The 16,866-nt window shown below is 53.9% G+C and overlaps 2 protein-coding genes across 4 annotated transcripts in view; one reads left to right on the plus strand and one right to left on the minus strand.

Moving 5' to 3' along the window:
* Nucleotides 1-5,348, plus strand: part of GAB2 (GRB2 associated binding protein 2) — a 174,223-nt gene extending 168,875 nt beyond the window's left edge. Inside the window, exons 9-12 of one of the 2 annotated variants that reach the window (XM_082410344.1) lie at nt 299-424; nt 1,275-3,545; nt 4,150-4,241; nt 4,546-5,348. In XM_082410344.1, coding sequence (XP_082266470.1) covers nt 299-424; nt 1,275-1,418 — 270 coding nt within the window. In that variant the 3' untranslated portion in view covers nt 1,419-3,545; nt 4,150-4,241; nt 4,546-5,348. Of the gene's footprint in view, nt 1-298; nt 425-1,274; nt 3,546-4,149 lie in introns of both variants that reach the window. The other variant, XM_082410343.1, reaches the window with a different exon arrangement.
* A 306-nt stretch (nt 5,349-5,654) lies between these two features.
* The window catches only part of USP35 (ubiquitin specific peptidase 35), a 79,977-nt gene continuing 68,765 nt past the window's right edge, over nt 5,655-16,866 (minus strand). For both annotated transcript variants that reach the window (XM_082410313.1, XM_082410312.1), the window contains 4 exons: nt 11,357-11,450; nt 10,303-10,409; nt 8,466-9,762; nt 5,655-7,473 (listed from right to left, as the gene is read on the minus strand). In XM_082410313.1, the coding sequence (XP_082266439.1) occupies nt 7,306-7,473; nt 8,466-9,762; nt 10,303-10,409; nt 11,357-11,450 (1,666 nt within the window). In that variant the 3' untranslated portion in view covers nt 5,655-7,305. The remainder of the gene's footprint in view (nt 7,474-8,465; nt 9,763-10,302; nt 10,410-11,356; nt 11,451-16,866) is intronic.

Raw genomic sequence — 16,866 nt, forward strand, 5'->3', positions numbered from 1 at the left:
GGCACAGCGGTGTAGTCATCCCTGCTCGCCGGCTGTGCAGCCACGGGCAAGTTGCTTTACTTCTCTGAACCAGAGTTTTATCTTTGTTTTAAAAAATGAGAACAGTAATAATACCTACATCACAGGATTGTTGTGAGGGTTTAGACAAGAACATGAGAAGTCCCCGGCGCAGTGCAGGGTACAGAGTCGGCACTCACTGAGCTAGCTAGTTGCTCTTACTCCCAGAGGTGTTTTTTTCCCGGTGGTGGGTTAATCTGTTTCCTAAACTAACTAACGGTTTTTCCCTCCTTTGTGACAGCAAAACCCAGTGTCTGCATCTCCCATCCCCAGTGGCACCAACAGTCCGGCCCCTAAGAAGAGCACTGGCAGCGTGGATTATCTGGCCCTGGACTTCCAGCCGAGCTCCCCAAGCCCCCACCGCAAGGTGCCTGGGGCGGGCGGGCGGGTGGGTGGGCGTCAGTCCGGGCTTTGGAGGCCCTGGGGGAGGGGTGCCGGAGGCCAGCTGCCTTCAGCGCTGGCCAGCGGCCCTCTGCTCCTGCGACTGGGCCGTGCTGTAGTCTGGGTCTCTGGGGGCTCACGTGCCCTCACTCTCAGCACACAGGTACCCTGAGCCCGTAGGACCGCATCCGTCAGCCCACCCCCCTGTCGTGTGGATGGGCGAACGAATGCACACGGAGACACGAGCTGCTCGAGGTCACGTGTGATCCACGACAGAGCCGAGACTCGGGGATCCTGTGTCCTGGTCCTGAGTTCTTCTTTGAGAACTCGCTGTGCAGGTGCAGCCTGCAGAAGGGCTTCCGGGCCTGGGAAAGGCCCCCCTCAGGAAGCACACTTAGCTGCCCAGTCCAGACAGCAGCCCCGGCACAGCGTCGCACACAGGGCGGCTGTGCGTGCTCACCGCGAGCCACACACAAAGCCCTGTGGCTGGTGCTTGTTGGCACCTGGCACAGCCCTTCCCCTGGACAAGTGGCCACAGGGAGGTGGGTGGAGGCGCAGCTGAAAGCCTGGAGCCATCCATCAGGCCAAGGAAGGGCCTGGGTCCCCCCAGGAGCTGGGACATCAGGACGGCAGGCAGGGGCTGTTGCACCAAACAGGAGGGATGGTGCAGTTTGGAGTTCAGGCCTTACAGGCCACTTTCAGAAAGAAAAGGCAGGTCAGAGAGGCAGGTAGAGCCCCACCTCCTCTTCCGGGAAACGACTCAGGAAGCGCCACCCGCCGGCTCCCCGCGTTACTGATAACTCACAGCCACTTCACTTCCCCGCTCTGTCCCCCAGCCATCCACGTCATCTGTCACTTCCGACGAGAAGGTAGACTACGTTCAGGTGGACAAGGAGAAGACCCAGGCCCTGCAGAACACCATGCAGGAGTGGACAGACGTGCGGCAGTCCTCGGAGCCTTCCAAGGGGGCCAAGCTGTGACACGCGGGCCGCCGCCCCAGGGAGGGGCCAGGAGGCGGTGTCTCCAGAGCCGACGCCTCCCCGTCTGTCTCCCCCTTCTCCTCTCCAGCGCGCCCTCCTGCCCACCCCCTCTCTACTCTGCCACTCTGGCCTTCAAAGCACTTGACATCAGGGACCCTGACCCCTTCCCCTGGGAGGTGAGGGCCTGATCGAGGCGCTTCCTCGGCTCACTCGGGGCCCACCTTGATTTTTATCAGCAATGGCCATGCCTCTACCCACCTTAGTTAGAGCTATTGCCAAAAAGCATCCTTCAGCCTCCTACCGCCCTTTAGACCCGAATACCTACCAGACGTGTGGAGGGAGGGGCTGGGGCTCTGAGCCAGATTCCACACCTCACCTTTGGGCACAGCTCTCAGCCCGTCCCTCCCGCTACTGGGCTACCTCTCCCCCAGTCCTGGAAGAAGCCAAGTCGTCTCGCTGACCCAGGGAGCCAAGGACCAGCGGACCAGAGTGGATACAGACTTCTTCAGCCCTGTCTGTCTTGGCAGGGGGGAGGCAAGGCCACCAAAAGATGAAGGAGTCGAGGAGGAAGGTCAGAGGTGGTCTTGAGGGACAAAGGAGTTAGACCCCCAGATGCAGAAGGGCAGCGGATACCTGCGGTGGTCCCCCATTTTCAGGCCAAGTGGCAGTGCAGCTGTTGCCGGGTGGGAGAGGCAGAAGGATGAGGACAGCAGGAGGGGAAGACTGAGGAGGAGGGGCAACCCAGAACAAGGAGCAGGAGACGGGGTGACGAAGACACTGCGGGGCCAGGCCCCCGGGACTGTGGAGCCACAGGCCCGGCTCTGCCGCTCTGGGGCAGAGCGTAGTCCTCTTCCCCGAGACCCCACCCAGCCAAGAGCACCGCGCCCACGAGGCTTGCACTGTGCTGGGCGGTGCAGCACGTGGGGTGGGAGCGCTGACGTGGTGGGCGGGGCCGGGGGGGGCCGGCGGAGCTGTGGGAAGGTGCGTAGGATGGGACGACTGAGGGGCCACCCCGGGACAGCCTGGGCGGAGACACAGGGCGGGAGCGGAGACGCTGCAGCAAGTGAGCTTCTGCAAGATGGGCAGTGCGGCAGGGGAGGCGCTGGTAAGCGATGGGCTGAGAGGCAGGGGCGAAGGCTGGGGGCGGGGGAGGCGCAGGTAGTGGTTGAGTACATCCGGAGGGCCTGGTGGCGAGCCCCGGGCCGTGCCATGGAGATGCAGGGTGGAGCAGAACGTGCGGAGCGGTGTGGTGGTCAGGGGAGCGATGTGCATGGCCGCAGGCAAGGGCAGCTCCCAGGACTGATGGGTGGCGGGCAGAGCAGGGCAAAGGAGCAAGCAGGGCGGAAGACAGCCTAGTGGACGACGCGGGGGAGTGGCCGGCAGCTTGTGCCCTTTGGCTGAGTTTTGTGTCAGGTCCCAAGGAAGGTACAGGTGTGGCCTGGTGACAGGCCAGAGTGTGTTCTCAGCTCACGTCACCCTCTGTTGCCCTGTCGAATCCCAGGTGCCTAGCTACAGGGACAGGAGAGGGCAGGCCTCTCCTCCCATGGCTTAAAAGGCCACCAGATCAGCATCACCCTCTGCCCACCTTTGCCAGGGACAGGAGGAAGGGCATCACGCCAGGCTCTTTTCTCCTAAGTCTGGGGAGTGGGGCTCTTTTATGTTAAAGTTCTTGGCCAAATTTTTAAGAGTTTCAGAGGCAACGTGGGCAGACCAAATGTTTCATCCTACCCTGGGGTGAACAGACCTTCTTCCTCAAAAAAAAAAAAAAAAAAAAAAGACACCCCCCCCCCCCCATTTAAGGGAGGTGGCTACCGCTTACCTTTCTGCTCCTGTGAGCCTGTGTAAACACGCACACCCCAGGCCTGCGGCCTGACCTTACTCCATCCCGGGAGAAATTTTGTCAACAGTAGCCCCTTTCCTCCTAGTATTAGTCATATCAATTCAATAAGCATTCATTAATGGCTGCTATGGCCAGGTCTGGGCTAGGCACTGAGAACACAGGAATTAATCAGACTTTGAGAAGGTCACAGTCGATGAGAAAAAAGACAAGGACACATTGGTAATGGCCATGAGAGACACTTAAAATGCTGATAATGTGCAGAGAAATCGAGGCTCCTTCTCTAGGAGGTTGGTGCTGGGGGCAGGAGTGGGGAGGGGGTGGAGATCAGGGAAGGTGGTTTCTAGGAAAAGGGGGTGCCTGACAGGGGCCTTAGAGGAAGAAGGGTCAGATTTTTAGAGGGAAGGAGGGCAAGGCTGGGATCCGGTGGAGGAAGATGGACAGAGAGACTTAGAGAACCTTGTGCTTTGGGAACAGAAGACCTTTGGGAGTATGGGCCCAGCCTCTCAGAAGCAGTGAGGCTATGTCTCGGTGTTCCCACAGGTGAAATGGTAATGGTGGTGGCAGTGGCCTGCCCTGGGCAGGGTTTGGTGGTTCACTCTGCCCAGCCCTGTGTCCCTTTAAGGCCCTCTGCAAAGGGTCTCATGTGGCAGAGCTTTGAATGGCGCCACCCCTGTGCCCCCATAGGCTACAGGTGGGCCCAGGTATTGGTACCCTCAGTTCCCAGCATCCTCCCCTATTGATCGCCGGGTGCCCTAATAATGTCAGCATTTCCTGAATGTGCTATGTTGTGAATGAAACTGGGTGGAGTCTTGAGAGACTGAGGTGTTCAAATCTAACCACCAAGGAGGCCTCCCTCCAGTTCTTGGTTCCTATAACCCCCAAACCCTTCAGGTGGAGGCAAGAGTAGAGACGGGAGGAAGTACAAGAGAAGAGGAAATTGGCCTGTTGAAAGCAGAGACTGGCTCAAAAGCCCCAAGTACCAGGTATCTAATATTCCCGTCTGGTCAGTGTAAAAAACTGGTCCTTTGGCCTTCAGTGGGTCACAATCCACCTCTCCTGGTGGCCTGGCAAGGACTGAGACCCCAGGATGCCTTGTCAGCCAGCATAGCCCACACAGGCCTCGTCCTGCCTGGGGCTCCTCAGAGAAGAAGCTGTTTTGCCCCCTTCCAGCTCCACCTCTGCAAGGAGTGGTATGGAGCTGTCTCCCCTTCCCACCTTGGTGAAGAAGGGCCCTGAGGCCTCTTCTGTGGCTACTCTCTGCTCTGTAACCTCTCTCTCTCTCTCGAGGGTCTGGATCGCCAGGGATAGGCGGCACCCAGAGCATTGGCCAGTTAACCCAGTCCCCTCCCTAGACTGATTTCAGTAACGTCTACATTCGAAACCGTTCAAATATGTCCCATTCCTAGGACAGAAGCACAGCTGTTCTCAAGGGATTTACCTGCCACAGGGCTAAGGCCTCAGCCCCAAGCTGCGGCTGACCCACACCCCTGTGACAGGGCTCTGGAAACAGAGTGCCGGGCAGGAGGGAAACTGGCACGAACTTCCCCCTCTCTGGCCCTTCTGCAAAACGTGGGGGCAGGAGGCTGAGCGCATGAGCTCTAAAGCCCCCTCCTTCCGGAATGCACCAGGCTCTTTGGGGCCAGGTGGGCTGCCTGATGAGGGGTCCCCCTGGAGATTCAGGCTGTCATGTGATATTTGGTGGTGTGTGTTCTTATGTGTTCGTTGGTTACATGTGTCTTGAAATTTAGAATCATTTCCCACAGAATCGTTGCTTTGTCGGGAAGAGAAAATGGGCTAGAAGAAGCCCAGTCTTAGGTTTCTGGCCCTCTTACCATTTAAAATTGACATTTAATTTTTCAAATCACTGTTGGTGCCTAATCACTTAAGTTATTAATTTATTCTGTTGTTTTCTTTTTAAAAAAAAAATTTGTAACCCGTATTTATCCTGTGAGTAGGTCTGGGGAGGGGTGGGAACGTGTTCACATGGGTCCTGTTTTTGCTGTGGTGACACATGGTACAGGCCTGGAGCTTGCAGGTCCCTTTTTACTATGGTGTTGGGTCTGGACAACAATAAAGTCCATTAGACGCAACCAGGAGGGCTTCTGAGTCTGTCTCGTCCGGAGGGGCTGGGGGATGGAATCCACACACACTTGGATCCCGGCTCGGGGCTGCCGGCTGTAGGCTTGCACATGACACCTGTCCTCAACGAGATAAGCCTTCCTCTCACAGTCCCAGGACAGCACTGTGCCAGTCTGCTCCACTTCCATTTGAACAGGAAAGAACTGGGTACCTTTTCTTGGCTGAGAACGCTCGTGAGTCTTCCTTACCTCGGAATTTGTATTCCTGGTGCATGAGATGGAAATTGTAGTAACATCTGCCAATTCATCTTTCTTAGGAGGCTCAACGGACCAGAGAGATGAATTCTGAGCATGACTCTGTCTCTGACAGACAGACAGACAGACAGACGACTGTCGGCCCACTTTCCCTGGTCCCTGAGGTCTCAAGGTCTATGGCTTTTGGGCCAAAACTCAAAACTCCTCCATCTGCAGCCCTTGAAGCCCCCGGCCAGGCCCCTGCAGTCCCAAGCTCCAAGATGGCTGGAACCTGAGGGCTGCCGCCTACTTTCCTCCTGGCCTGAGCCCAGCCCAGGTTCTCAGAGGTAAGAAGGGAGGAATGAGGCAGCAGCAGCAGGAATCTCTGGGCAGCCCAGAGTTCCTGGGGTCTGGAGGAGCGCCAGCGCCACCTGACAGATCAGTCCCTTAACAGTATCCTGTTAGGGCGGCCCCCAGCCTGTGCACCCACCCCTCCACCCCTATCATCTATCTATCTGGGCACATCCCTGCCCCCAGTCCTCACTGTTGATTGATTTACACAGCACTTCAGTGTAGGGCACGCTTGCCTCCCCTGGGGCAGCACACAAGTCAACAGGGCAGGGGGTGTCCCCTCCTTCCTGTCCAGACACAGCAAGAAACCAAGGGTAGAGCCGACCTCACAGCCAGTGCCTGAGGTGGGAATGAACGACGGCTTTAAAGGCTTCAGAGAACCTATTTTATTCCTGTTTGAGACCCTGGTTCTCTCCAGTTACTTAGAAGGGGTACAGCAGTGTCAGGGCACAATGAGGTCAGTATCTGCTCCTCACCAGACCACCCCCATGGTGATGGCCAACGGCTGAGGCACTGAGCCAGCCAGCTTCCCTCAGGACAGACGTCGTGAGAAACACAAACAAACAAACAAACATACTTGCAGTAAACTGAGGACTCGCTCTCTCTTAACCAGAAGGGGGATGCAAATGGTGGCATCTCAGGCACTGAGGCGGGAGAGAGGCTTAAGAGGCTATCCTCCCCTCTGTGCGTTGTTGCTCGGTGTCGGGAGGACAGTCTCTGGTCCTGTGCCAGGCTGCTTCCCACCTACACTCCTCTCAAAGTACAAACAAACAAACAGTGTAGGCACCCACAGACGTTGCCTCAGACCCCTCAGAGAACCCAGAAGGCGGCCAGAGGGGTGACACACAGCCCCCTTCTTTATGCTAGGGCTTGGATCCACCTCTGCTTTGTATACTACAGAGAAACAAGATTGTCTGAAAGGAGCTGGAAAGGAACTGCTACTTGATGGCAAAACACCAGCGCTGTGACATTCAGCCCTGTGGGGCAGCCTGCAGGGGGTGGGGGACAAGGCCCAGAGAGTGTCCATCTCAGCTGCTTCAAGCTGACCAGGACACTTGGGTGTAAGTAAGTCTTAAACAGGGCTGATCCCAGTGTCGGGGCCTGAGGCCCGGTTTAAGGGGCTTGGGTCTCACCTCTGTATCTATCTATCTATCTGAGTGAGTCTCCGTGTGCCCTTCAGGCTGAGGGCAGGGGCCCAGAAGCCCCCGCTCCATCTCTCTGGCCCTCGGAAGGGCCTGCCCTCAGGACTGGACCTGCACAGCCTCCCTCAGACCCCACCTGGCCGAGCACCTCTGCCTGGGACCTGGGCCCCCCCCCCACCCCCACTGAGGTTGCCTGTGGCACCCTCACAGGTGCTTAGCAGGCCAGGGGATGAGGGTTCCCATTAGAAGACCAGTCTGTGGAAGTCACCACCGCTGCCACCTGCAGGGCTGCAGCCCCCCGGAGGGCCTTCATCCTCATCTTTGTCTTCGTCAAAGCCCCTCCCCCAGTGCGGAGATGTGGGGAGTGCAGAGATGTAGGCCGCCCTGCTCCGTGCCTCCTTCTCCTGCTCCTGGAAATACAGATGGGGATGGGGCCGGAAGCTGAGACGTCAAAGTCAGTCAGTCAGGCTCTGAAGCCTCAGTTCTCCCTGCACGCCCCCAATGCCACCCAGCCCCTCCGCACATCGCCCCGGTCCCCAGGGCCAGGCACAGAGGAGCCACAGCTTCTGGCCTAGAGGCACTCCAGCTTAGTGGGAGGATGGGCTTCCAAAGCATTCTTCCTCCTCCCCCGAATAAAAACTCCCAGCCCCCTGGAGGAAAGGAACTCATTTCTACTAACTAGACAGTGAACAGCTGACAAGGGCCTGACGTGGCACCAGAAAGCAGGAGGTGCAGAGACTTCAAAGGGCACCTCATAAACCCCCCCAGGGACCCTTCTGCAGGCTTCCTGACGTGGCTGTCCAGCTTCTGCCTCTCAAGGCACGAGGAACCCTCTGCCAACGAGGAAGCTCTTCCTCCTGCCATGGATTCGCCTTCCCACGGGCCCAGCCCTGCCTCCACCTGGACAGCTCGGTAGAAACGCAAAAGCAGAGCCAGGGTCCCCACAGCACGCAGGTGCTGCTGGCCAGGGGTCCTGATGTGACCACACCGGCTGTCAGTGGCGGCACTCCTCGTGCTGGTCCGCGCGCTGGCTGTTTCAGCGGCAAAGTATTTTGATACCACCCTCGACTCTACAGAGTGGAGTCGAAGGCTCAGTGAGAGAAGAGGCTCACTGAGCCGGGCGGCCCCCCCCATCCGCTCATATCCACTACTCACTCACAGAGCCCCTCCTCCAGCACACTTATGACACCTTAATAAAAAACTGATAATTCCTCATGTCTGTTCCTCTGAAGTATGGGGCTACGTCTGTCTGGCCCACCAGTTTTCCCCAGCACTAAGTGATTGATTGATTGATAGCTGAATGGATCAAAGGTAAAAGGAAGAGAGAGACTCCAAGAGAGGAGCAGTCAGCATCTGAGCCGGTGGGTGCTGGGATGCCCCTCCGCCCCCAGGGTCTGCTCACCTGCAGGAAAAGGATGTTGTCTTTGGAAATGGCTTCCATCAAGTCTTTGTGGAGGGTGGGCTCTGCCCGGGCTCGGGGAGAGCCGGGCTCAGCCTCAGGACCCTCCCGGGGCCGCTGCCGATAAAAGAGCACGTAGGCGGTGTCCTTGGGGAAGAAGGAGGTGACGTTGCTGACAGACTCAAAGGAGGAGAAGGACACCCGGGTGTCGTTGAACAGGTACCACTGGTTGTCAGGCTCGGGCCTGTCGGCCGCTCCCGGGTTCGGGGCTGGGCGGGCAGCACCCTCGCGGGCGTAGCAGTAGTAGTGGCCGCTCTCCGAGGACACCCCAGAGTGCACCACGACGCTGCAGAGGTCGTAGGCCTGGCCCCGGCCCCCCGCCAGCGGCAGCCGCAGCAGCAGGGGGATGGAGACGTCGTCCAGGATCTTGCGGCGCCGCATGGTGCGCAGGTCGAAGGAGAAACGCAGCAGGGTCAGGATGAGGTAGCGCGGCCCCTGGCTCAGCTCCACCACCTTCTCGGCGTCCTGCAGGGAGGCGCACGACTCGCAGTAGTAGCGGTTCTCTGCCGTCAGCCTCTCGGGCGACAGGAAGTAGTTGACCAGGTCCAGGACGGAGCGGGAACCCTCCCCAGAGGGGGTGGAGGCATTTCTGAGGGTCCCTGGGCCCAGGCCGTCCTCTTCTTTCTCCTTCTCGGCCTCCTTCTCCTTCTCGGTCTCCTTCTCCACCTCGGCCTCCTTCTCCTTCTCGGCCTCCTTCTCCACTTTCTCCTCCTCCTTCTCCGCCTTCTCCTCCTCCTCCTCCACTTTCTCGGCCTCCTTCTCCGCCTTCTCCTCCTCCTTCTCCTTCTCTTCCTCCTCCTTTGCCTCCTCCTCCTGACTGCTCTGCCCCCCGAGGCCCTGGGGGCCCAGGCCTTCAATGTTCAGGACGGTGGGGGGAACGTCCCCTGTGATGCAGTGTTTCCTCTGCCTCCGAGGAGCCGCCCTGCTTGGCGCCTGGGCTCGCGATGGCGAAGGGAGGTCCTGGGCACTGACGTCCTCTGCAGGGAGCATCACTGAGCCCAGGCGGCGGCGGCGGCAGCGCTCAGGCGGGGGAAAGGCGAGAGAGAGGTCCGTGAAGGCCTCCTCCCTGGTGGAGATGTTAAGGCAGCGGAGACAGCATATCCGAGTCACAATCTTGCCTCCAAACATCTTCTCCACAGAGGTTGAACTCGGGCTAGGGGGCTCCTCGGGCGGGGAGGGCAAGCTGGACTGCTTGAGCTTTTGGCAGATCCTCGTCCCAGTTTTCTCCTCTTCATGCAGCCTGGTGCAGGGAGCAAAGGGCCTTCGTCCATACACACAGACCCATCCCCAGTGCACTGGCCTGACCTGTGCATCTACCTTACTCAGCTGGCCACATGTTTACACGCATGCAGGAGAAGGCACGGGGAACATACATATGCATGTACAAAATGGCATTCGTGCACATGCACTCATAAGCCAGGCACACATGCTACATACTTACCTGCATAAGGCTCACAAACCTGCCACAAAAAGACGTGCATGTGCCCCCAGAGAGCTGATGAGAAAACACACACATGCACACTCAGGCAAGCACAGCACAGTGTACATACACACACTTACCCTCCCAGTCTCGGTTCACGTCAGCATCTCCAAGACTTCCCTCCCACTCGGCCCCTGTCCCCACACTCATGACACACATCTGCTCCAAGCCTTTCACAAGTGCAGGGCTGTGCCCCCGTTTCCAGGAAGAGACAACACAGCCCAGGGGGAGGGGGCTTTCCCACGAGCACCCTCTCCAGACCTGGAGCCCCCGTGCAGAGCCAGGCCTGGCCTCCCTTACCGATCCAGCAGGTACTTCAGGTACTCTGAGCAGTCCTGCTGGGTGCCAGGGCTGAACCAGGGTGTCCAGGATGCAGACAGAAAGTTCTCTGGAGAAATGGCAGGCCGCTAGGACCAAGGAGGGAGAAAGACAGGGCCAGGAGCCGGGGGCCACTCACCAACCAGCTCCACAGCATGCTAGGCCTGAGGATGGCCCTGGGGACTCTCTGCCCCAAACTTCCAGCCTCCTCACGAAAGTCCTCCCCCTTCCCTGACTCATCCCACCAAGGCCATGCAGCCTATAAGCAGGACATCGGGTTCACGGAGATGCACAGTCCTCCAGGAGTCTGCTCTTCCCTGACACACCTCACATTTCACTCCAGGCCCTTATTTGTTGCCGTTCCCTCTGCCTGAAACACCCTTCTCCCCTGTCAGGAGCTTAGCTGTAGAGTTCAAGTCCCAGGTGCCGTTAGTGTCACCTGTCCCACAGTGTCTTCCCAGCAGCGCCCATCCCCATCGTGATCAGCTCTCCCTCCCTAACACGCACACTACACTCGCGTTGCCCTCTGCCCGAGCACTACAGTTGCTATCTGCAGGTTCCTCTTCCCCACCAGACTACGCGCTCCGTGAAGGCAGGACTGCGGCTGACTCATCTCTGTGCCCCCGCCCAGGGCCTGGCATAATGCCCGCCTGGCCAAGGGCTTTAGGTTCCAGGCGGGCAGAGACAGTGATGAAACCAAATACGGCCCTCAGGGTGCCTGGCCGGCAATATGAGTGCTCAGAAATGACAGCAGACCAACAAAGCGACACCTAATAGAAAGGACTGAACCACTGATGATGGGAGAGATGTGGGCAGCACAGCACAGAGGGGCTCAGGAGGCACTCCCTCGCCTGCCCGGTAAGGGCGCTGAATCGGCCCCTTGGGCTTTAGCCGTGAACCCATGCCAGCCTGGACTGGGGCCCAACAACTTACATCAGAAAGTGGGGGCCCACAGCCAGATGCAGGCAGGTCGTGGGGAAGGAGAGGTGTCGGACCGGGCCTCCTCTCCAGCACCCCCGACTGCCCCTGCGCTCACCTGGCTGTGCTCCAGGAAGGCGAAGAGCCACTGCAGCTTGGTCATCAAGGGCTGGGAGTTGTTCTCGGTCAAACGGAGCACACAGTGTCTGAAACTTCCAAACAGAGCGGGGCACCTGGAGTAAGCCAAGGGCACCCAGAGAACCTCTACTCACCCATACTGTGGCAACCCAAGGACTCCAAGCTAAAGGCAGGACAGACACCTGTCGCTCCAATCTGGGCCAGGCGCCAGGGAGGAGGAGCATGTGAACAACTCGGCCTGGACCACAAGGTGACCCCTGCAGTCCCTTCCAGTTCTAACAGCCCGTGACTCCACAATTCGAAGATTCGAATGTCCTAAGGTCTTATGGTCTCAGGGTTTTAAAGTTGGAACTCTCAGACATGCTCCAGAGTCCACGCCAATATCGCCACCAGCCACTCACACCCTTCTCCCTACTTCCCTGAGAAATGGCGTTCAGACCCATCCAGAGCAGCAGGCCCTGCTCCAACCTTGGCCCTCCAAGCCAACTATTACAGCCCCTTCTCAGGGCCCCTGCCACCCCAAGTTGTCCCTCTGCCTTCAAATGGGAGGGGTCAATGTGAGGAATATGCTGAAAAAAGAGGACGGGGGTAGACTGGGGCTCATGAAGGGGTCTGATCCCATGGGAGATAAGAAAGAGCCCCTCCTGACAACCACATTCCCTGGAACAAGCCAATTCCCAAGCCCCAGCTGAGCTCCTGTTCTCCCAAGAAGCTCTGGCTAGACAGATAGGCATCTCTCCAACCTGCACCCACTGCACAGGACAGTATAACCAAAGTGCAGTCCACTTAGCAGTCTGTGACAAAGCAAGTTCAGAAACTGAGACTTTAGAACCTTGTATGGTGATTTGACAGTACTATGACCATACAAGCACACGATCATTTCCTAGTAAGTCATTTTATTGTATTCTACAAAAGGAAGAGTCTGCAGCAGACTGGAAGTTCAAAAAACGAAACAAAACTAGTCCTTCCCCAGGCAGTTTGAGAAGCACAACAGCAGCATGTTAGGAAGTCCTAGAGTTCAGCTCCAACCTCCTCCTGGAGCTGAAGCTCAGAGACAAGAAACTGCCTGGAGGTCCTACCACAGCCAAAACCAAGGCTTACTTTCACTGTGACTTTTAAAAAAGATGTCTAAGTGTGGTACTGGTGAAAGAACAGTTGAATAGATCAATAGAACAGAATAAAGAGCCCAGAAACAGACCCCCATAAATATAGTCAACTGATCGCTGACAAAGGAGCAAAGGCAATATAATGGAGCAGAGAAAGTCTGGTCAACAAATGGTATTGGAACAAGTATACATCCAAAACCAAAAAAATGAATCTGAACACAAACCCTACACCTGTCACAAAAATTAACTCCAAATGGATCACAGACCTAAATGTAAAATTCAAGACTATAAAACTCTTAGAAAATAACAGGAGAAACCTAGTGACCTTGAGTGTGGTGATGCCATTTTAGATACATCCCCAAAGACACAATCCATGAGAGAAATAATTGATAAGCTGGATTTCATTGAAATTAAAAATTTCTGTTCTGTGAAGTATAGTATCAAGAGAATTAGAAGACAAACCAGAGACTGGGAGAAAATATTTGTAAAACACACATCTGATAAAAAACTCTTAAAACTCAACAATAAGAAAACAAGCAACCTGATTAAAAAATGAGCCAAACATTTTAACAAACATCTCACACACACACACACACACACACACACACACAAAATATATATATATACAGATGGTAAATAAGCACATGAAAAGATGCTCAACATCATGTCAATCAGGGAAATACAAATTAAAACAACAATGAGATACCACTACACACCTATTAGAAAGGCCAAAATCCAGAACACTGACAACACCAAATGCTAGCAAGGATATGGAGCAACAGGAATTCTCATTCATTGCTGGTGGGCATGCAAAATGGTACAGCCACTTTGGAAGACAGTTTTGCAGTTTCTTACACAACTAAACATACTCTTCCCATCCTATGCAGCAATCACACTCTTTGGTATTTACCCAAAGGAGCTGAAACCTTATATCCACACAAAGACCTGCACAGGGATGTTGATGCAAGCTTTATTTAGAATTGCCAAAACTTGGAAGCAACTAACATGTCCCTTCAGTAGGTTAATGGATAAATAGCACTGTGGTACATCCTGGCAATGGAATATTATTCAGTGCCAAAAAGAAATGAGCTATCAAGCCACAAAAAGAAATGGAGCAACCTTAAATGCATATTACTAACTGAAAGAAGCCAATCTGAAAAGGCTACATACTATATGATTCCAAATATATGATTCCAAATGTATGATTCTGGAAAAGGCAAAACTATGGAAACAGTAAAAAGGTTGCCAGGAGTTAGAGGGGGGTGAATAGATACAGCAGAGGATTTTTAGGGCAGTGAAAATACACTAGATGAACCTCTGGAACAACATTAAATGCACCATTTGCGTTAAAGGGGTCCCAGAAGGAGAAGAGAGAGAAAGGGCCTGAGAAAATATTTGAAGAGTTAATAGCTGAAAACTTCCCTAACATGGGAAAGGAGGAATACATCAAGACACATATTAATCAAATTGACAAAAATTAAAGACAGAGAAAATATTAAAAGCAACAAGGGGAAACCAACAAATAACATACAAGGGAATCCCCATAAGGTTATCAGCTGATTTTTCAGCAGAAACTCTGCAGGCCAGAAAGGAGTGGTATGATATTTTTAAAGTGATAAAAGGGAAAAACCTACAACCAAGAATACTCTACCCAGCAAGGCTCTCATTCAGATTTGACAGAGAAATCAAAAGCTTTACAGACAAGCAAAAGCTAAGACAATTCAGCACCACCAAACCAGCTTTACAACAAATGCTAAAGGAACTTCTCTAGGCAGAAAAGAAAAGGTCACAACTAGAAATAAGAAAATTATGAATGGGAAAGCTCACTGGTAAAGGCAAACATACAATAAAGGTAGGAAATCATCCACACACAAATATGATATCAAAACTAGCAATTGTGAGAAGAGGAGAGTATAAATGCAGGATATTGGAAATGCATTGGAAATTAAGAAACCAGAAACTTAAAAAAATCTTGTATATATATATATACAGACTATTATATCAAAACCCCATGGTAACTGCAAACCAAAAATCTACACTAGATACATACACAAAAAAGAAAAAGGAATCCAAACTCAACACTGAAGATAGTCATCAAATCACAAGAAAAGAGAACAAAGAGGAAGGGAAGGAAAAAGACCTACAAAAACAAATTCAAAACAATTGACAAGGGCTTCCCTGGTGGCGCAGTGGTTAAGAATCTGCCTGCCAGTGCAGGGGACACAGGTTTGAGCCCTGGTCCAGGAAAATCCCACATGCCGCGGAGCAACTAAGCCCACGCGCCACAACTACTGAACCTGTGCTCTAGAGCCTGTGCTCCGCAACAAGAGAATCCACCGCAATGAGAAGCCCGCGCACTGCAATGAAGAGTAGCCCCCACTGGCTGCAACTAGAGAAAGCCTGCACGCAGCAACGAAGACCCAACACAGCCCAAAATAAATAAAAATAAAATAAGTAAATTTATTTAAAACAATTAACAAAATGGCAATAAGAACATACATACTGATAATTACCTTAAATGTAAATGGATTAAATGCTTCAACCAAAAGACACAGACTGGCCGAATGGATACAAAATCAAGTCCCATATATACGCTATCTACAAGAGACTCACACTTCAGATCTAGGGACACATACAGACTGAAAACGAGGGGACAGAAAAAGGTACTCCATGCAAATGGAAATCAGAAGAAAGCTGGAGTAGCAATACTTGTATCAGACAAAATAGACTTTGAAAGAAAGACTATTTCTAGAGACAAAGAAGGACACTACATAATGATCAAGGGATCAGTCCAAGAAGATATAACAATTATAAATATATGTGCACCCAACATAGGAGCACCTCAATATATAAGGCAAATACTAACAGCCATAAAAGGAGAAATCAACAGTAACACAATAATAGTGGGAGACTTTAACCCCCCCACTTTCATCAATGAACAGATCATCCAGACAGAAAATCAATAAGGAAACACAGGCCTTGAATGACACATAAGACCAGATGAACTCAACTGATATTTATAGAGGATTCCATCCAAAAGCAGCAGAATATACATTCTTCTCAAGTGCACACGGAACATTCTCCAGGATTGACCACATGCTGGGCCACAAAGCAAGCCTTGGTAAATTTAAGAAACTTGAAATCATATCAAGCAGCTTTTCCAACCACAATTCTATGAGATTAGAAATCGATCACAGGGAGAGATCAAGATATCGGAGTAGCAGGATGTGAAGTTCACCCTCTCCCACAAATACATCAAAAATACATCTACACGTGAAACAATTCTCAAAGAATGTCTACTGAATGCTGGCAGAAGACCTCAGACTGCTGAAAGGGCAAGAAAATCTCCACGTAACTGGGTGGGAAAAAAGAAGAAAAGAAAGCAAGAAAGGAATCGGGATGGGACCTGCAACATTGGGAGGGAGCTATGAAAGAGGAAAGGTTCCTGCAACCTGGGAAGCCCCCTCACCAGCGGGGAGATCAGCCAAGATAGAAGGGGAGCTTCAGAGCCTTTGAGGAGAGCGCAGCAACCTGTTTGAGGCAGCCAGCGCAGAGGGAGAACTGCACAGATGGTCAGCACCACCCTGTGCCCCCTAGCGTGACACACATCTACCAGAACTGACAAGGGCTGGGTGCTGGAACTCGGGCTTTGGAGATCAGAACTGGGAAGAGGACTGGGGATGGCTGTGTGGAGACAGAAAGGGGTGGGAGTGGTGCTGGAATCCAGTACAACCACGGCTGGGGGTGTATGTGGAGGAAGCCTGGGACGTCATAGAGGTCAGTCACCACTGTCTGGGGGGTGCACAAGGGGAGGGGTGGGACCCAGATTGCAGCCGTTTTCCCTGTGGGCACACATGCAGAGGGCAGGACACTGCCTGCACGGGCTCCAGGGGCAGTCGCAAGCCTCCACTGCCGCCCACCTGAACACCAGGAGCAGTCACCAGCTCCCACTGCTTCTCTCCCACATCCCAGGAGTGGTCATGGTCTCCCGCCACCTCCCTCCCAGACCCCAGGAGTGATTGCAAGCCCCTGCTGCCTCCCTCTCAGACCTAAGGAGTGGTCATGGACCCCACCACTGCCCACCCGAACTCCAGGAGTGGTTGTGAGTCGCATCCACTCCCATCGCATGCCCTGAGGGTGAGTCTGAGCCACTACCACCGCTGAGAACCCCAGGACCGGGCACCAGCCACCACACCTGCATACACCCTATCAAGGGGATAACGCCCAGCACAAGCTGAGAAAAGAGGCTACAGGGATCCATACTAAAAACCGCCCTCACACCAAATTTATTAACCCCACACAAGCTACACAGGGATGAAACCACATATAAAGAGCTCTCCAAGACCACAGTAGATAACGGTTTCTCCTAAACTTACGGAGTAAG

This window comes from Balaenoptera physalus (assembly GCF_965194825.1).
Source record: "Balaenoptera physalus genome assembly, chromosome: 10".
NCBI classification, from domain to species: domain Eukaryota; kingdom Metazoa; phylum Chordata; class Mammalia; order Artiodactyla; family Balaenopteridae; genus Balaenoptera; species Balaenoptera physalus.